Source organism: Myiozetetes cayanensis, unplaced genomic scaffold (genome assembly GCF_022539395.1).
Source record: "Myiozetetes cayanensis isolate MyiCay16 unplaced genomic scaffold, myiCay2020 scf23, whole genome shotgun sequence".
In the NCBI taxonomy this organism is placed as follows: domain Eukaryota; kingdom Metazoa; phylum Chordata; class Aves; order Passeriformes; family Tyrannidae; genus Myiozetetes; species Myiozetetes cayanensis.
This window is the reverse complement of record NW_026087445.1, coordinates 5,956,578-5,973,576: the sequence shown is the minus strand read 5'-3', so window position 1 is coordinate 5,973,576 and position 16,999 is coordinate 5,956,578. Positions and strand designations below refer to the sequence as shown.

Below are 16,999 nucleotides of genomic sequence, written 5' to 3'. Positions count from 1 at the left end.
ACTCTGGTAAGCAGATTAGTAAGCTCTACAGCTTGTTTAGATCGATCTTCAATCAACATGGAGCAGGGTAAGAGCTGACTGATAACACAGTCACAAAAGCAAGGCTTCTGCTGAAACTGCTCTGCATGTTCCTAAAGCAATGGACTTCTGGGATTCACAACAGACCTTTCATAAGGAGACTTACTACTTCTCACAAGAATGGCACAGCACGGCTGAAATGACAAAAGACTGCTGGGTGAAGACACTGGTGCTCTTTATACAGCTCTCAACACACTGCAGATAGAAGGCAGCCCCTCCCCCTGCCAAAAAAAAAAAAAAAGGAAGCAAAGTCCATCTGCAACAATAACTCCAGAAGGACAGTAGTGTTTTAAACACTTCCTTCAGTCTGTGTGAATACAAAACAGAGCATTTTATGCAGCTGAAAGACATGGCACCTGTAAAACACCAAACACCCACAGGACCATGGTGATCCAGGTTTTAAACCGTATGGTGTGGATTGAGTACACTGATGGAGCTGCAGGAATGTTCTGGGAAATTTGGGGATGCTGCAATACTCCAAAAAGGGCCCAAGGCTTAAGGTAGGGTGCTTTACTGAACACAGCTGGACTAACTCCTGCAGCCTTGCATCCAGACTGCCTGGTGCCAGCTGACAGCATTCCCTACCTGACACCTGCCAAGACACTGGTTACATCCACACCAGGACTATCAACACTCACCCATTTATTTCTTGTCTGCTTTATCAGAGTTCCTATAAGCACAGTTGCAAACACAACCCTGTTGTTCCAAGAAGCAACCCAAAAGCATCCCCACCCCTACATGACAGTCAACAGGACAAGACTTCCCAAGGCCATTTTCACCTTTCTGCATCCTCGTGATTTGCCATGTGCCACAGAGCCCATCACAGGGGATGAACTCAAGATTCCCAGCTCTCAGCAACCTCAGTGCAGGAGTGTCAGCTCCTCACTTTCAAGCTTAAGATTTAAACTTTTCAATTTCAAATACCGCGAGTTTGATGGCAAATGTTGAAGTGTACTGGAAGAGATGATCACCTACAAGCAAAGACTTCTATTCTAATACACAGCAGCTTTCTCTTGCCTCCCTGTCCTGATTTTCTACCATAGCCTTCCTATTAAAATTTGTAAATAAGACTGCAGAACCAGCATAATCTGTTAATGAAAGTCTGGCATACAAGCAACCACTACCTATTTGTCATGAAGGAGATGAACTGCTTAAACATGGCAAGTTATCAAAGATTAGTCAGTGCACAAAACAGAACTGCTTTTGTCCAGGAAAGGGATTAGCCTTTCCCCATCATCATCATGATCATCATCCACCTTGGTCTGTGGAAAAGCAGTTTAACAAGTCTTAGGTCTCTTTCCTAACATATTCCAACTTTAAATCAAGTTTTGTGGAGGAGCTTCTTAGCAAAACCTACTGGTATTTGATAATTGGAGCAGGAAAAAATATAGGAAGAGCTTTTTATGATGAAAAGGGATAGAGTCAGAAGCAGTAAACAAATCTGCATTTGGCATGCAGCAGATGACAGCATTAACCAGGCTAATACTGAGGCACAGCAAAGTTGGATACATGAGCAATGATCTCAAAAGCTGGGGATAAACCTCTCCTAATAGAGATGGAAATTAAAGTTTGGGAGCTGCCAAATCTCCAACCTAACAACGAAGAAAGTTTTGTCAGTTCAGAACACAGACCTGAGACACTGAAGGCAGGCTCTAAATAATGGATTCCTATTAGGCTGATGCTAATGATCCAATTTCAGGTGAATGGTCTAAAGCAGAATCAAGAGTAGTAAAACAGTTTCTTTCAAGTCTCAGGTTTTGCAGCTGGTGAAGCACAGACAGAGTGTAAAAATGCCCTGAGGAACAATGGAAAGAGATAAATGCAGGGTTTATAAGTACATGGGTTTGAAGAGACAGTTCTAGTATGGAAGGAATCTCAATTAAATCATTTCCATGTATGGGCAATTGGCTATCTAATAAATGTATATTGCGGATAAAGAAGACATATTGAGCTCACCTGTAGGATAAAAGATAATGAGTACAAAAATCAGACCTTGAAGATCATCTCATTCCATCCCCCTGCCAAGGGTAGGGCCACCTTCCACTAGCCCAGGTTGCTCCAAGCCCCATCCAACCTGGCCTGGGACACTTCCAGGGATGGGGCAGCCACAGCTTCTCTGGGCAACCTGTGCCAGGCCCTCTTCCACAGGGAAGATTTGCTTCCAAAAATCTAATCTACCTTTACCCTCTTTCAGTTTGATCCCATTCCCCCTTGCCCTACCACTTCCATGCCCTTGTCCAAAGTCCTTGTCCTGCTTTCTTGGAGCCCCTTTAGACAGTGGAATGGGCTGTAAGGTCTCCCCAAAGCCTCCTCTGAGCTGAACATCCCCAGCTCTCCCAGCCTGTCCCCACAGCAGAGGGGCTCCAGCCCTTGGAGCATCTGCACAGCCTCCTCTGGACTCACTCCAACACTTCCATGTCCTGCCTGTGTTGGAGCCCCCAGAGCTGGAGGCAGAACTGCAGGTGGGGTCTCACCACAGTGGAGAAGAGGGAGAGAATTCCCTTCCTCACCCTGCTGCCCACCCTGCTGGGGATGAGCCCAGCATATGGCTGGAACTGATTGTAATGTCATTGACTCATTTTCACACCTCAAACAGTTGAAATATGGAATTTAACAGCATTAAAAAAAATACATTATTAAACCTAAAGACACTTAAAAATTAATTTTTAATCAATAACGTAGGAAAAGGTACTTTTAATTGTTGGGGTTTTTCCTTGTAGTGAATTGCATGGGGCACATCTCCAACTGGCAGCTGTGGCAAGCTGATGCTATGGATCCATTTTGCACAATTACTTCCTAATTAAAGCAGTAAAACTTTCAGCACCCTTGTAAAGAAAAGAGTTCAGATCTAATATGGCAGAGACTGCAGTTGGCTGACTTCAGCTATATTCAGCATTAAAGGCATAAGAAAAAGGATCCAGTTCTGCTGTTTATCTCTCTTTATAGTGAGGTAAACAGCTCATTTGAGCTTCCCTATCAATTACTTACTGAAAGAGAAACTCTACGACCACATTTTATCATTATGAAACACTAAGAACATTCCTGTGTGACTGCTTTATCAATCTCTTCTTCACCTCAGCACCACATGTCTAATGATTAATTTTCTAAGCCTTCAAATGCTGCTTTTGCTTGAAGATACTGTTCCACCAAGATGCTTCAGGGAATCTGCTCATCATTCAGCACAGCAACACCTCTCCAAGACACTTAGAGAAGGTGTGGTGTCTGCTGATCACTCCAGTTGACTCCTGCCAACTCCAGGAGCAGAGTTGAGCCCTCTGGGAATACACCTTTATTTTCAGAAGTTTGAGTTTTGCTGAGATTGATGTTCTGGAAAAGCACAAGATACACTAGTGTCAGACTCCAAAATGCACTGACAGTGTCTTTCCCATTAACTGTCTACTGGCCACAGCTTTTCTCTCAGATGGATATTCCCAAAAGCAGTGAGTGTAGACTCGTTTCTCGCCAAGCAAAGCATGGGGCAAGAGGCAAACTTTGCCTTTATAATTCCTCTCAAGTTCAAGCTTGCAAGCAATCTATGAGCTGGAGTAATCTGCATCAGGATGAAACCTGAAACATCCCATCAAGGACTACTCTGCTGCCCAGGGTAACGACACCAGCGTGAACTCCAGCTTGTAAAACAGCCTTCGTGGGGAAACGAGCAGCACAAAGAGAGAAGCCCAAAACTTGCCCATAGATTACTTTTTTCCCCCTTAAGGCCCTCCCCAATTGTCAACTCATGGCAAAATTTAGAGCCTTTCTGCATTATTCTCACACAACATTTGAGCACCAGCAGAGCTGATTTCTGGCCAGTTGCCTCCTTGCTTTTCAGAAGCCTCTTGATGGGTTGCTTTGAGTGCTATGGAGAGTGCGGCAACCGAGAAATGAAAGTTATTTTGCCTTACACTGTTAGCATTTGATAATTGTTACTAGGCCTTTTCTGCTAAGATTTGATACCACTGAAGCAATTCAGATCTTCAGGGCTCTGAAAAGTCACTCCAAGTGACTGCTGAAGGAGCCCTGGTAGAACTTCGCAGGTAGCACTCCCACCACAACAGGGTTGTGAAACAGCTTTATGAAAACACAACCCTAAGAGGAGAGAGCCCTGCTACCAACAACTCAACGTTTTTTGTTTTTTTCTACCATACAAGAACTTTGAACAAGTACCTTATAGAGTTCACCTGTCTCTAGGGGGTTAAGTTGCCCACCATGGAACTTCTCCTTAAGCATTTCTTACTTATGAGAAGCCAGAAACATGATTTTCCTGGGACAAACTAGTTCCCACAGTGTGATAGAGAAACCAGATACAGTGTTTGGTATTTGGAAGAAACTCTGTAATGACAGTCCTGAATGGCAAACAGGCAAACATTTAAGCCCTGAAAAAACACCCATCTATTTTTATGAACTACAGCCCGTGGCACAATCCCTAAGTGGGCTGAAAGTATTAAATACTGTTCTGTCCATTAACTATAAACTAAGTCAGACTATATATTTCAAAGACAAATTATCAAGATGAAAATAAAGAACTCTCTAAAATGAGCTCTGTTCCCTCTGTATTTGTTCAGATATTTTAAGATGGCATCTTTCAGGACAGGAGGAGCCCAGACTCAAACAGAGCTGAACAAGCAACGGTGGTACTGCCTTCTACTGCCAGGACTTGGAAGAACCATTTCATCCACTCCAAGGAAGAAACTTTTCCTCATGTGGATAAGCGAGGCTGATCTTTTGCAGTTCTCTCAACAGATGTCCTTGCCCTGATGTCCTCTTTCAAGTTTATTCTCCCCTAAATCAAGACACAGAGGTCTCTCGTGAACATATGGTGTACGGACATTAGAGATGCCATTTTTCCTTGCGCATGTGCTGGGATCTGCTGACCTCAGGTCACGCTGGCAAGAAGTTACCATCTGCCTATTCCTGTCAGATGATCAAAAAGGAGCGTTTCTGGCTCTTCTGCTACAGCAAAACACCAAAGGTAGTTAGAATATTGTAGTGCTTGCAGTTAGTGCTCTGGCTGTATCTCACCTGACCTTGAAACTCTGTCCAAAGTAGTAAAAGCAGGAACCAAACTGGGGGTGGAGGAGGAGAGGGTATATCACAGGACTGAGAGCATGGAAAAACCCAGCAGCAGGTTTAACATCCTACCCTCTCTAACCTTCCCTTAATTCCCTTCAGTTTCCTTCAATGCACAAATATTGCACGAAAATGAAAAGAAACAACACTCAGGTAACTCAAACCAGTATTTCAGCACAGCAGTACCTACATGGGATCCCTGTCTGAGCACTGCAAAGGATTTCTTGGGCCCTTCTAGAAACACACACAGAATGAGAGAAAGTTTGAAAGCAAAGCCCAGCTGAAAATAAAAACAAATCAAAACTTTCCCACTAACTAGATCAGACACAGCAAATATTTCAGGTTTTAGTTATATGAAGATCACGGACGTAGTTTTGTTTTGTTCACAGATAAACTTCCTCTGCAGGACAAAACTGTTGCAGAAACTTGGTCAAAATCCCATTCTCCAGCCAAAGACAGCAGCCAGAAGTGTGTCATCTCAAAGAACATTAGAATTAAAAAAAGTGTTGTGCAAAAGCAAGGATTACTCCAAAAAGTTTCAGTGAAACAATGCTCCTCACTTCTGTAGAGATGCCTTCAGTTTACAATTTCTTTGGTCTTTTTTTTTAAAAAAAAGCAACTTTTGAAGCAGTCACTAAACCTACCTCTGAGTCCTACTGAGCTTTTCATCTGGCTTCTTTCCTGAGATTCTCGAGTCCCCTCTTACTTTGCAGAAGACCAGCAAGTGACAGTGTTGCTGTACCTCAAACTTGGCCACATTTGGCCTCTAGCACTTCAATCCATCACAGCACAAGATGAAGGTTTAAGCAGCTATGAGAAACCACTAAACAAAAGTGCTGTAAATGCACTAAGCAAATTAACAAGAGCAAATTCACAAACTTTCCAAAATAAGATGGGTTTTTTCCAAAGTAGCAGAGTCCCCTTCGTAAAGGTAATTAAAGAACACTTGTCGCTGACCACAGTATCACCATCAGCTGTGGTTAGTTGCTCAATACTGTGACCCAAACAACTCAAAAAGCATCAAACAACCATTTTCCCAAACTGAACCAGAGGGCAGAAATGAAAAACTTGTACAATGTTAAAGTTACTTCCTTGTATTTCACCTTTAGCTGTACAACCTCTCCTCAGATTTCAAGCAACCTGACTCAGGTATTTTCTTAATAAACAATCACAGAAGATGTGCATTAAGCAGCAAGGGAGAGAAAATAAGACTGTCATAGAGTACATGTCTGTATCTGCTCCGTGCCCTTGAATAAATCCATATTGTACCTAGCTCAGCAAATCAAAATTAAAGCGAATACCAGTAGAAACCTCTCACCATGTTCGACGAAGACGTTACAGTGTGGGCCCCCATGCCTCGATGACTCCTTCTTCCCTGCTCCTTTGATAAAGTGCAGGGCAGGCAGACTTGGCCTCCTTTGGTCCCCAAGAACTTTTCCAGGCTGCTGCCCCATAAAGTAACTATGGGCAGCCTTTCCCAGGACGAGAAGTTTTTCGAAGAAGTCCGTGATCCCTGATCTTCCAGGCTGGGAAGGAGCTTTGAGGGAGAACGTGTTTAGGTGGGTGCGTTGGCTGCACTCACGGTGGGATAAAGTCACTTGAGGCGAAGAATTAAGACAGATTCCTCCAATGCTCCTGAAGAAAGCAACAAGGCTCCTTAGGTGACTTTATGAAAAAAAAAAACAACAAAATGAAACAAACAAGTAAAAGTTCCAACTGCTCAGCAACGACCAAGCATTACCAAAGTTTAGGCTGCCATATGCGGCGTGTCCTCCACCGGGTAAAACAAGGCGAATTAGTTCATCTCACAAGCAAGAAACCACACTCAGGGTCACCCAGGGCAGGAAACAGCCATTCCCACCGCAACCGGTGTCAAGGTTTCCTTTTTTTTTTTTTTTTCTTTCTCCTCCTTTTCTTTTGCATAGCATTGAGTTAGCGAAGGGCCAGCGTGCCACGCGGGGTTCGGCTTCAAGCACCGCCGGAGTCCAGCAGGGTCAGGTGCGCTGGAACCATGTCAGCTCTCCGGGCGAAGCAGCAGCAGCAGCAGCTCTGGGCGGGCTCCTGGGGGTGCGGGAACGGGACTGGGGGCTCCTCGGTTTCGACTCCTTCCACCGCCGCTACCTCGGGGCCATGGCGGCGAAGGAGCAGCGCTGGGGCGCCCCGTGCCCGCTGCCTCAGGCGGAGCCGGGCCGGGCAGCTCCGGGAGGCCGGGTCCTGCCCAGCGGCCGGGCGAGGGCAGGCGGGGGGGACCGCGCCGGCCGCATCCCCGGGCGGGCCGGGCGGCGGCAGCGGGGCCGGGCGGGAGGAGGAGCGGGGCGAGGGGCCGCGGGTGGCCCCGGCAGGGGATGGCGGGGCGCGGGGGAACGGCGGGGCTGGCGGGGGCGGCGGAGGCGGTGAGGGAGATCCCGGAACCCCCGGGCCGGCGGGCGGGCGGTCACATCCCCTTCCGGCCCCTCCTCCTCCGCCGCCCCCGCCTCCCGCCCGGCAGCGCCCGATCCCGGCGCCGGCCCCGAGCCTGGGGCCGCGGGGCAGCGAGGGGGCTGCCCGGGGAAGAGCCCCTGAGGAGGGGGCCGGCAGGGCAAGGAGGGGGTTTGGTCTCCCCTGTGCTCGGCCCTGGGGTGTCGTGCCCGGTTCTGGGTCCTCAGGGCAAGGGGCGGCTGGAACGGGTCCAACGGAGGCCGCACAGATGAGGAGGGGTCTGGAACATCCCTCCGAAGAGGAGAAGGCTGCGGAGACGGGCCTGCTTAGTCTGGAGAAGAGAAGACTGAGAGGGGAATCTCATTAATTGTCCTCATCCAAGAAAATGGTGCCAGACTCTTTCCAGCAGTGTCCAGCGACAGGACAAGGAGCAGTGGCCATAAACTAAAACACAAGGAGTTTCACCTCAACATAAGGAAGAACTTCTTTCTATAGAGTACTGGAACAGGTGCCCAGGAAGGTTGCGGAGTCTTCCTCTCCAGTAACATTCCAAACCCACCTGGATGCATTCCTGTGTCACCTGCTCCATGTGACCCTGCCTGGGCAGGGGGTTTGGACTGGATGATCTCCAGAGGCCCCTTCCAACAATTAACAACTCTCTGATTCTTTGGACAAAACCCTGAGGGGAATGAGGGACCAAGCAGGACTGGGGGTCTGTGAGAAGGGGGGGAGGGTGAAGGGAAGGGTGAGGTGAGCTTCTTTATTAGTGCTGTCAGAGCATATGTACATCTCGATACCAAAACCAGCCATAGAGGCCATATGAATGTGGCAGTAAAACATGTATTTTGTGCACCATTTAGTACCAACATGGAGTTAAACCCCCACATTTTTTCAGCCTGCACTGGGGTGCCCTTGGATGTGCAGCGTGAGTGTTCCCTGGAGCTAAAGGGCAATGTTGCTGAAGATATTTAGTTTCTCGTACATTCTCCAATTCACCTTGGGAATAGAAGAGGGTTGAAGCAGCAGCTTGAGGTCAGGGTGCTTCGGTCAAAGGTCTGTGGTTGCTCCCACCCGACAACAGAAGAACACACAATTGCAATTCTGTGCTGTAGCCTCCTGCTCAGGGTAACCATCTGGACACAGAGCAGCTTGTTTATACTGACTCCTCCCTTGTGACAAATCCAAACACACTCCTTGTCTCCTACACCGTATTCAAGGTCCCTGGCAGGCATGTATTTTTCATCTCCTCACAATAGCATCCAAAATGTAGCACTTCATATGGCCCTACAGGATCCTCCACCACTGCTGTGCCTGTCTGCTTCTACATCACTAATTCTTAGGCAGAAGACTGATCCCAAACCATTCCTGTTGGATTTCTCCATCAGCAGCTCAAATTGCAGGTACTGAGGCTGTTTGTGCTGCACACACACAGGAGAGAATAATTCTGGCACATCGTGCTGAGACAAATCCAGGGTCACATCTCTTGAACTCAGCAGAATTTCTCCAGGTTTATCTCAGTAATGGAGATCAGCTTCTCACCGGGGTGATGTGACCCTCTGCTCAGCTCCCATGGATTGAAAGGAAAGTGAGGAAACAAAGCTGTCTGTCAACATGGGCTGAGCAGCAAAACCCAATACCAACCATTCACTGAAAAAGTTATTCCCTTCTGGGTCTGACTGGAGCACTCTGGATAACATCTCCTGCCATGGCAGGACTGAAGCAGAGTGAACTCCAGAAGACAACCATTAATTTCTCCAAAAGCATTTCCCATTTCCCCAAGCAGTGCTGTAGTTAATCTGGGACTATACACAGGCAGATGGGCCAGCTGGTCACTCCCAAATGTCATAGCAAGATACCTGCCTTCTTTTCCTTCCTGAAGGGTATTACGTTTTTTGTCCCCTACCCTGCTGCCAGTTTTTGTGAACATGATTGTCTCATGTTAACAAACTTGGAAGTCGCCCCACGGATTCAGAAAATGTGAGAGAAGACAGAGACAGAAAGATTGTGTGAATGCAAAATAAATGAAAAATGCTACAGACTGTTTCTTTCAATCAAGCCTGAGTACATCCTATGGATTTATCCTTTCATAAGAGGTATTTCAGTACTTTTTCTGTTTACCTTTCATTAAGTGTGGGTTCTTACACCCGACAGCTGCAGAGACGTTTCCTCCATAACAATATCTTAAAAGCTTCAACCTCTTCACCAAATAATAAAACTTAGCATATTAATTAGCAGTCCTCAGGAACCCCAGACAATCATTTCAAGATGCCTCTAATCTCAGTGGGGTTTCAGTCTCTTCTCGGGTCTGCTCAAAGCTTTGTATTTATACCGTTCACCTCAGCTGAACAGCAAAACTGCACGCGGATCACACAGAAGTAACACAGTAAGAAGCAGTAATTGGATTAATAACCCATTAGCACAAATTCAAAATCCCAGTGGTTATTCCTTGGAGTAGAAGGGAGGGGTTGCCATGCTTCATATTAGAACATGAATTAAGCGCTGGGCACCAAGAAACAAGAAAATTATTCCTGCAGACAGGCGATGCTGTGTTGTCCTTCCCGCAGGCAGCACTCACTCGCAAGAGAACCAGTTGGTAACTCCACTTTTGAGCACGTCTGCACCGTGTATTTAACCCTGGAGGAAGCAGCACAGGCAGGTGCTATGGTTGGTTTACAGGCTCCACGCCTGTCAGACACTGGTGACCAAAGAAACCAGGTTGATCTGTTTTAAAGCCTCCATGGGCATTTTAGTTCCCCATACGAAAATGAACCCTTAGTAGGTTTTTCCCACCCTGCTTTCAACTGCTTCTTTCTTAAACCAGAGAAGCCGTAGTTTCCTCCTTTTCACCCTCCCTGCTTAGAAGTTGCCCAGCAAAATCTCACAGACTATTTCAAGAATTCAAGAGGACACTGCTGTTGCTGGCTTCTTGTTACCTGCTGGCTTGCAAAGCTGGGCTGGAGGGGGTTGCAGGGACTGCCAGCAGTGACCTTGCTGAAGCCTTGAAGAATTTAGGTCTGGCCTTGGCACAGCACTCGGCTGAGTTTGGAAGGATCAGTAATTACCCCTCAAAGTCATGGGGGAAAATTCTGAGACCTTCAGTTCCACCCCCATCAGGAAAGATCCATAACCAAACCTCACCAGCTGGTGGTCTTCTTAGGCATAAAAACAAAAGTACCAGAACAACTCAGCTGTGCTGCCCACGCAGCCTGACACGGACACCAGCACCCTGTTCCCAGGATCAGTGTATGAGAAGCTGGCACTGTCTCACCTTGCAGGTCAGACAGCTTGCACCTTGATCCCACATGAGCATAATCCACCCCTAAATGAACCACCTCCAGAGCACAGTGTCCACCACATCACCAGCAGCACTTTCAAAAGTATCATAACCCCTTCCAGCCCCTTTCTGCCCTTTAGATGCCTGCAGAGAGGTTGCTTGAGGACAGAGGAGCATTTTGTATTCATGTACCTGTTCAGCAGAACCGTTTCCAGGTATCAAATCTCTCTAGGTGGTAATGAAGTACAGTCTCTTCACCCCTTTGTCCTTTAACTGACACAGAGTTGTTTCAATTTAAGTGGCAGAGATGCAAAGAGATTTACTGGATTAACTACAGCCCTCTCCATCAGCCTTCAGCAACGCACATTAAGCATCACATTGCTTGTGTATCCACAACCTGCTTACACCTAGAACCCTCACAGCAGAAATACCTGAACCTCCCCATGTGTTAATAAGAAAAACAGCTGCTAAACTACAGCAACTGGGTGGGGAAAAAAAAGGAGATAATTTCATCATTGAAAGATGCAGAGGCCGCTCAAGCTTTTTTAGCCTTTTTGAACCATTCTTGTCCACACAGATGTGGGTAACATGGCTACCAGCAGCCTCATGCACAGGCATCCAGCTTTGTTTTTCAAACTTCCCAAGTCATCTCCTGGATGTGATTGTTGCAGCACTTACTAAGGAATCCTCGTAAAACTGAAAAAGAACAATTCGCAGCTCTTGTGTGGAGCATTCCAGCGATACCCCCAAGAAGCTGAGTGCTGTTTTACAGAGGCAGCACGGGCAGAAGTTGGAGCTGTGCAGCAGCAGAACGGATTAGCCATGTCCTTGCTTGTCCTCAGCCACTGAGCCCCATTATGCTGTAGGATTTGGGCAGCAGTGCTGGTGGCAGCCGTCCAGGCCCTGCTGTTTGGCAGGGCAGTGAGGCGGAGCTGGGAAGGGAAGTGCCACAAACGCGATCCAAAGGTGCCATCTAGTGCCTGCTCGGGACCACAGGGAGAGCAGCCGGCACTGCAGGAGCAACAATGAAGGGAATTTCCAGTTCCCAAGAAAAGACTGAGCGAAGAATTTTGCCCGAGGGAAGTCTGAGAATCTGCAACGTTACAATTGGATTCAGGAACAATTAGGGCAGATGGTTTTTTTATCACCCTTTCTAAGAATTACAGTGCTGTGGTGGTGCAAGTATGCATTTGCAATACAAATAGATTCCACCCATATTTAACACAACAGCTCTAATACAGCACCAGAGAGCTGAGAGGATGCTCCAAGGAAAGCATCACATCCCTTCTGCACAGAGGAGGTGACTGACTGCCTTGCCCACCTCTAAGCACCAGTGTCCTACTGGGCTCCCTGCCATCCCCCAGTGACCTCATGACTCACCTCTCCATGGAATCCTGCAGGGAGGCAATACCAGGAGAGCCACTGTGAACAAGTCCAGGCAATCCTTACAGAGGAGCCCTGCACAGAAGATGGGCTGAAGAGGAAGGTCAAGTCCTGCTTGAATGGGATGAAGAGTTAAAGGGAAGAAACAGGACATTGCAACCCTTCCAAGTGTCCTGGCACAAGGAAACTTGAGCCAACCATAGCTCTCAATCTAGACCCAATTAATTCTGGAGAAAAACAAGCTAATGCACACACTGCTGAAGGACTGATTTGTTTCAAAAAAATTTATTGAAATGTAAAATATTTAATACAAAACAATTCTGGTGCCTCCTCAGAAGAGGAGCTCACCACGTCAGGCATAAAAAAAATAAGAGACCAGCAGGATGTACACAAACTAGGACACAGCTTGTCCATGGCTCCTGGCTCATGTGGACAGCAACAGTCACATCCCCTCTCATAACCCTGAGAAAAAGCCATGAACAGCCAGACTCAAATTGTGGTTAGCAAGGGTGTGGATACTCCTGTTCTCTAAAACACATCTGCCTGGATCTACAGCCTCTGACAGAGCCTTAAAAACGAGGGCTCTGTCAGAGGACAGACTGGCAGATCTGTGTTACGGTAAATTAAAATCCAAACCATCCTCTGGGCAGAGAGAAACATCACAAAACACATCCCTTCCTCTCCCATTCTGCACAAATTTATGGGGCACTAGACACAGCAACAGGTGCAAGGAGACATGTCCCAGTTGCATCTGCATCTTTATAAAGGTCAGATATCAATTTTTCAGGCTGCTGCACTAAAAGGCTATTGGACTTAAGTACTACTTTGTCCTATTGTACTAAAAGGACTCAGGAGATATCCTGGGAATGAGGAATTTTGGTGATTTCTGAAGTGTGGAATGAATGCTGGGGACTGGAACACTGAAAAGAATATATAATACTGAGAATCAAAAGCTGCCATGCTGGGATTTCAAATGACTGCTTCTGGCCATGTGCCCTATCCCTCCAAATCCAGCAACCTCTGTCGAGCTTCCAGAATGATCTCCTCCATCACCTCTGGTTTGAGAATGTCCTTGATCTGCAGCAGAAACAAGAGCAACATTGGCACCAGAAAGCAATTACTATTTTTGCACACTCTGTGGGGACAAATGTCCCTGACAAACAGCAAGGGAGCTCAGAGGATTGTGGTGAAATAAGACCTATGGCAGAGGGTCCAATCCAGAGTCAACTTGGCCAGAATTAACAATTCTTACAGAGACCAGAGGAAATTAAAGGAGATGCTACTGACAACTCTTCCATCTCTCCTGATGGACACGCACCAGTATTTGGGAAGGGGAGAGATGACTTAAACAGAAGTATACTTCAAAACAACATCCCATGTAGCTGAGAGGCTGGCATTGGGAATGAAAGCAGATGACAATTCAGATCCCATTAATTTATGGGAAGAGAATTCCCTGTCATTGTGCTGGCAGAAATCACAGTGAAAAGCTGTACAGTCTGTGGATACAGACACAAGACCTCTCTGTAGAATACATGACACTTGTTTTTTCACTGGTTCTTGAAGAACCATCCCAAATTTAACAGTGTTTTCACAGCAATCACAGGGGACCCAAAATCCCAGTGAGGGATACACAACATCTACTGAAAAATGGACTTATTCCTCTCTTGGAATAGTTGGACATTGCCAGAGGCAGAACCTTTCAAAAACTATCTCTGAAATTGTGCAAGGCAACTTCTGCTACGCAGCGGGGGAGTTTGTATTGTCACTTACCACAGGATGCTTTGGAAAGCCAAAAGGAAGCGCCCACCACTTAAATTACTGACTTCAGCAGCAACCGGTGCAGCCTTTCTGTTCCCTCACCCACTGTGGAACAAACCCCTCTGGTTTCTGTACCTGATGAGGAAGGGATGCTTCATAGCAGTACAGGATGCTGGTGTCAAAGAGCATCATCTTGTGAGTAACCAGAGCCACGATGCAGTTCCGGAGCCGTGAGATCACCTCCCGGTCAGACAAGGGAACCGGCTGAGGAGGGACAGAGGGAAAGGGATGAATGCACAGGGAAATAATGCAGGCTGACTGTAAGAAAGGCTTGCAGTGAACCTAATACCAAATCCTGAATAAAAACCATTGGCAGGAGAAGGTTCACCTTCCCTGAGCCCTCACCTCCAAGTTGGTGGTGAAGCCCCCGGCCTCTTCCTCCTTCTGCTCCGCGGTTGGGTAGATCCAGATGAAGCCGTTGTTGCCAAGGATCACGGAAGCACCGCAGGGCAGGTCATGGAAGTGAGTCTTCTGGCGTTTCACCAGGGAGGGAGAGACCTGAACCAGCACACCCTGGGCAAGCTGGAGAGGAGATGAGACTCAGTGTGAGAGACACGAGCCACCACAGACAACATGAAGTCACCCACACTCACTCCATTCCCAGCCTAGGCACCACTCCATTTTAACACCTTTTCCTGTGAAACAGCGAATGTAAAACCTGCCTGCCTCTGGGAGTGCTGGGGGGATTAGCTAATGCCTGTGCAGTCCTTTGAAGATGAAGAATACTCTAAGTGCTTAGCACAAATGTTAATAATATCTTGATCGCAACTACACATCAACCAGCCCTGCAGAAAAACGAGGAGTGAGAGGCCCAATTTAGCAGAACCCTCTCCCTCTTAATCCAATCACTGTCCTTCACCCTTTGTGCAATAACCACACTTCCCTTTCATCTTTTAAGTGCTAATACCCTTGGTCTGGTAATCCCAAGCTGCAGCCTACGCTCCGATGGCCCCTTGGCTTCTTTCAATGCACAAAACCAGAGATAAATGCCAACTGTGTAAAGCCTGAAATAGAGCCCTGGGGAGAGAAACAAGTTACAGGGGCAATGGCCTGCAGAAGAAGAGCGAGATTTCTCCCCAGGATTTAATTCCCAATGGCTAGCGGGGGAAACAGGACTGGCAAGCTGGAATTGTGGACAGGGAGAGCAGTGGCTCAGAGGGCAACTCAAGGACACCTTGTCTGCTTTGGGAAAACTCTACTTGGTGCTCCCACACAGGAGCTGAGGTTCTTCCTATCCTGCAGGAATCAGTTATAACGACGTCCTGCTCTATTCCAGAGCTCTTTTTTTGGAAAAAGGGCTCATACAAGTCAGCTGGCGCAGAATTAGGCCAAGATCAGGGGCTTTGGAACAACTTACCTTCCCGTATTTCAGGCTCCGGGTGTGCAGTGACACAGCCCCATCAGAAAATATAGACTGGACCTCTGCCTGTCAGTACCACTTAAGGAAAACAAAGTTCCCAAGGTTGCCCAGTGCCACCCCAGCACAGCTGTCACCTCCAGCCAGGCCAGCTGAGCTCTGGCTGTTCTCCCCACGCTCTTGGCTCTTCTGGCAATGGGAGCCAGCAGAAGGATACACTGATGAGGTCCCCTTCCTGCAGGTAATCCCTCATGGCAAGCTCATCTTCTGCTGACCTTCTCCTCTGAAACAACACAAGGAAAGTTATGTGTGGCCCAGAACAAGAAAACATCCATTAATACCTCACTGTGGGGGGGCTTGGGATGCCATGTAGAACACTCTGGTCACCAAAGGGAAGCCAGGCAGAACAGCAAACCTTTAGGTCACTGAGGCATTATAACATGAAGAGTTAGAGATCTCAGAGCTGTGCTCGTGCTAACTGTGGGAAGGGCTCCAGAGCTTCCCAGTGCTCCTGCCATGGAAGCAGCAGCCAGCAGGGCTCCGGCACTGCTCTGCCTCAGCTACACTCACCAGTTCCCCACCGGGTAAATTTATAGACGACAGCAACAGCACTGAATCCAGCCTGGAATTCGTTTCCACTTTCCATCGCTTCTGCTGAACCTGAGCAGGGAAAAAAAAACCAAACATGCTCCTGCACACCCAAAAATTGAACAGGAGCTGCAGCCCACCAAGCCCAGAGGAGGGGACAGCCCTGCTGGTTTTTCCAACCTCATCCCGGTTAAAACCTGTGGCTCCCAGTGCCCTGTGCAGGGACACTGATGTGTATCAGTGTTTTAGGATCCTGGGAAGTGCTCCAGGTTGGATTGAGCCACCCCGGTCAGCGGCCACCCCACTGTAAACGAGTACATCTCCAAACCCTGACATCAGCACCGCGGGAAAAACGGGGCTTTACCTCCGTAATCCTGCCGACCACGATGTCGCCGACCTCGCCGTTGTACCTGTGGAGCGGGACGGGGAGCGGCCGTCACACACCTCAGCCGAGCGAGGCCCAGCCGCCGGCCCTCCCCTGCCACCGCCACCCTCACCTGGCCTTCAGCGCCCTCACACACACCAGCTTGTTCACCCTCTCCACCACGCCGGCCACCGAGGCGATGAGCTTGTCGTCCTCCACATACGTGCCGTGGCCCCTGCGGAGAGAAGTGCGGCTACCTGGGGACCGCCCGAAGCCGCGCAGCGCCGCCGCCGCCCCCCCCGCGCCGCTGCCCGCACCTCATGTATCCCGTGTCCGTGGTGATGGTGTCCCCCGGTGCCACCAGGTGCTTCTCGGCGCCGCGGGGCGCGCTCGCCCCCAGGGGCCCGCGGACCTGCGGCAGCCTCATGGTGACCGCCGCCATCTTGGGCGCGGGCTTGATCCCGCCACAGCGCGGCTTCCGCCCGCCATGTTGGCTGCGGGCGAGAACACGCCTGAGGCGCGGGCGCCGCCATCTTGAGTGAGGGCGGCGGGGGGGAGGGCTCTAGGCATCCATATTTGTTACTGGCAGCAAAGGGACTCGAGGGCTTCGCCCCGTTGGAACGCAAGGGGCAGCGCGGCCATGTTTAGTGAG

General features: G+C 48.3%; 2 protein-coding genes across 2 annotated transcripts in view; both read right to left on the bottom strand.

Annotated features, from left to right (window-relative positions):
* ABL1 (ABL proto-oncogene 1, non-receptor tyrosine kinase) overlaps positions 1-7,428 on the bottom strand; it is a 78,436-nt gene extending 71,008 nt beyond the window's left edge. Inside the window, exons 1-2 of the mRNA XM_050320225.1 lie at positions 6,887-7,428; positions 6,464-6,780 (exon numbers count right to left, since the gene is read on the bottom strand). Coding sequence (XP_050176182.1) covers positions 6,464-6,599 — 136 coding nt within the window. The 5' untranslated portion in view covers positions 6,600-6,780; positions 6,887-7,428. The remainder of the gene's footprint in view (positions 1-6,463; positions 6,781-6,886) is intronic.
* A 5,061-nt stretch (positions 7,429-12,489) lies between these two features.
* On the bottom strand, positions 12,490-16,828 carry EXOSC2 (exosome component 2). The gene is made up of 9 exons (XM_050320236.1): positions 16,665-16,828; positions 16,481-16,582; positions 16,348-16,393; positions 15,966-16,055; positions 15,613-15,678; positions 15,396-15,464; positions 14,384-14,560; positions 14,114-14,242; positions 12,490-13,297 (listed from the first exon to the last, which is right to left on the bottom strand). Exons 1-9 carry the CDS (start codon positions 16,787-16,789, stop codon positions 13,217-13,219), a joined length of 885 nt encoding a protein of 294 aa, XP_050176193.1. The 5' UTR covers positions 16,790-16,828; the 3' UTR covers positions 12,490-13,216.
* Positions 16,829-16,999: the final 171 nt, after the last annotated feature.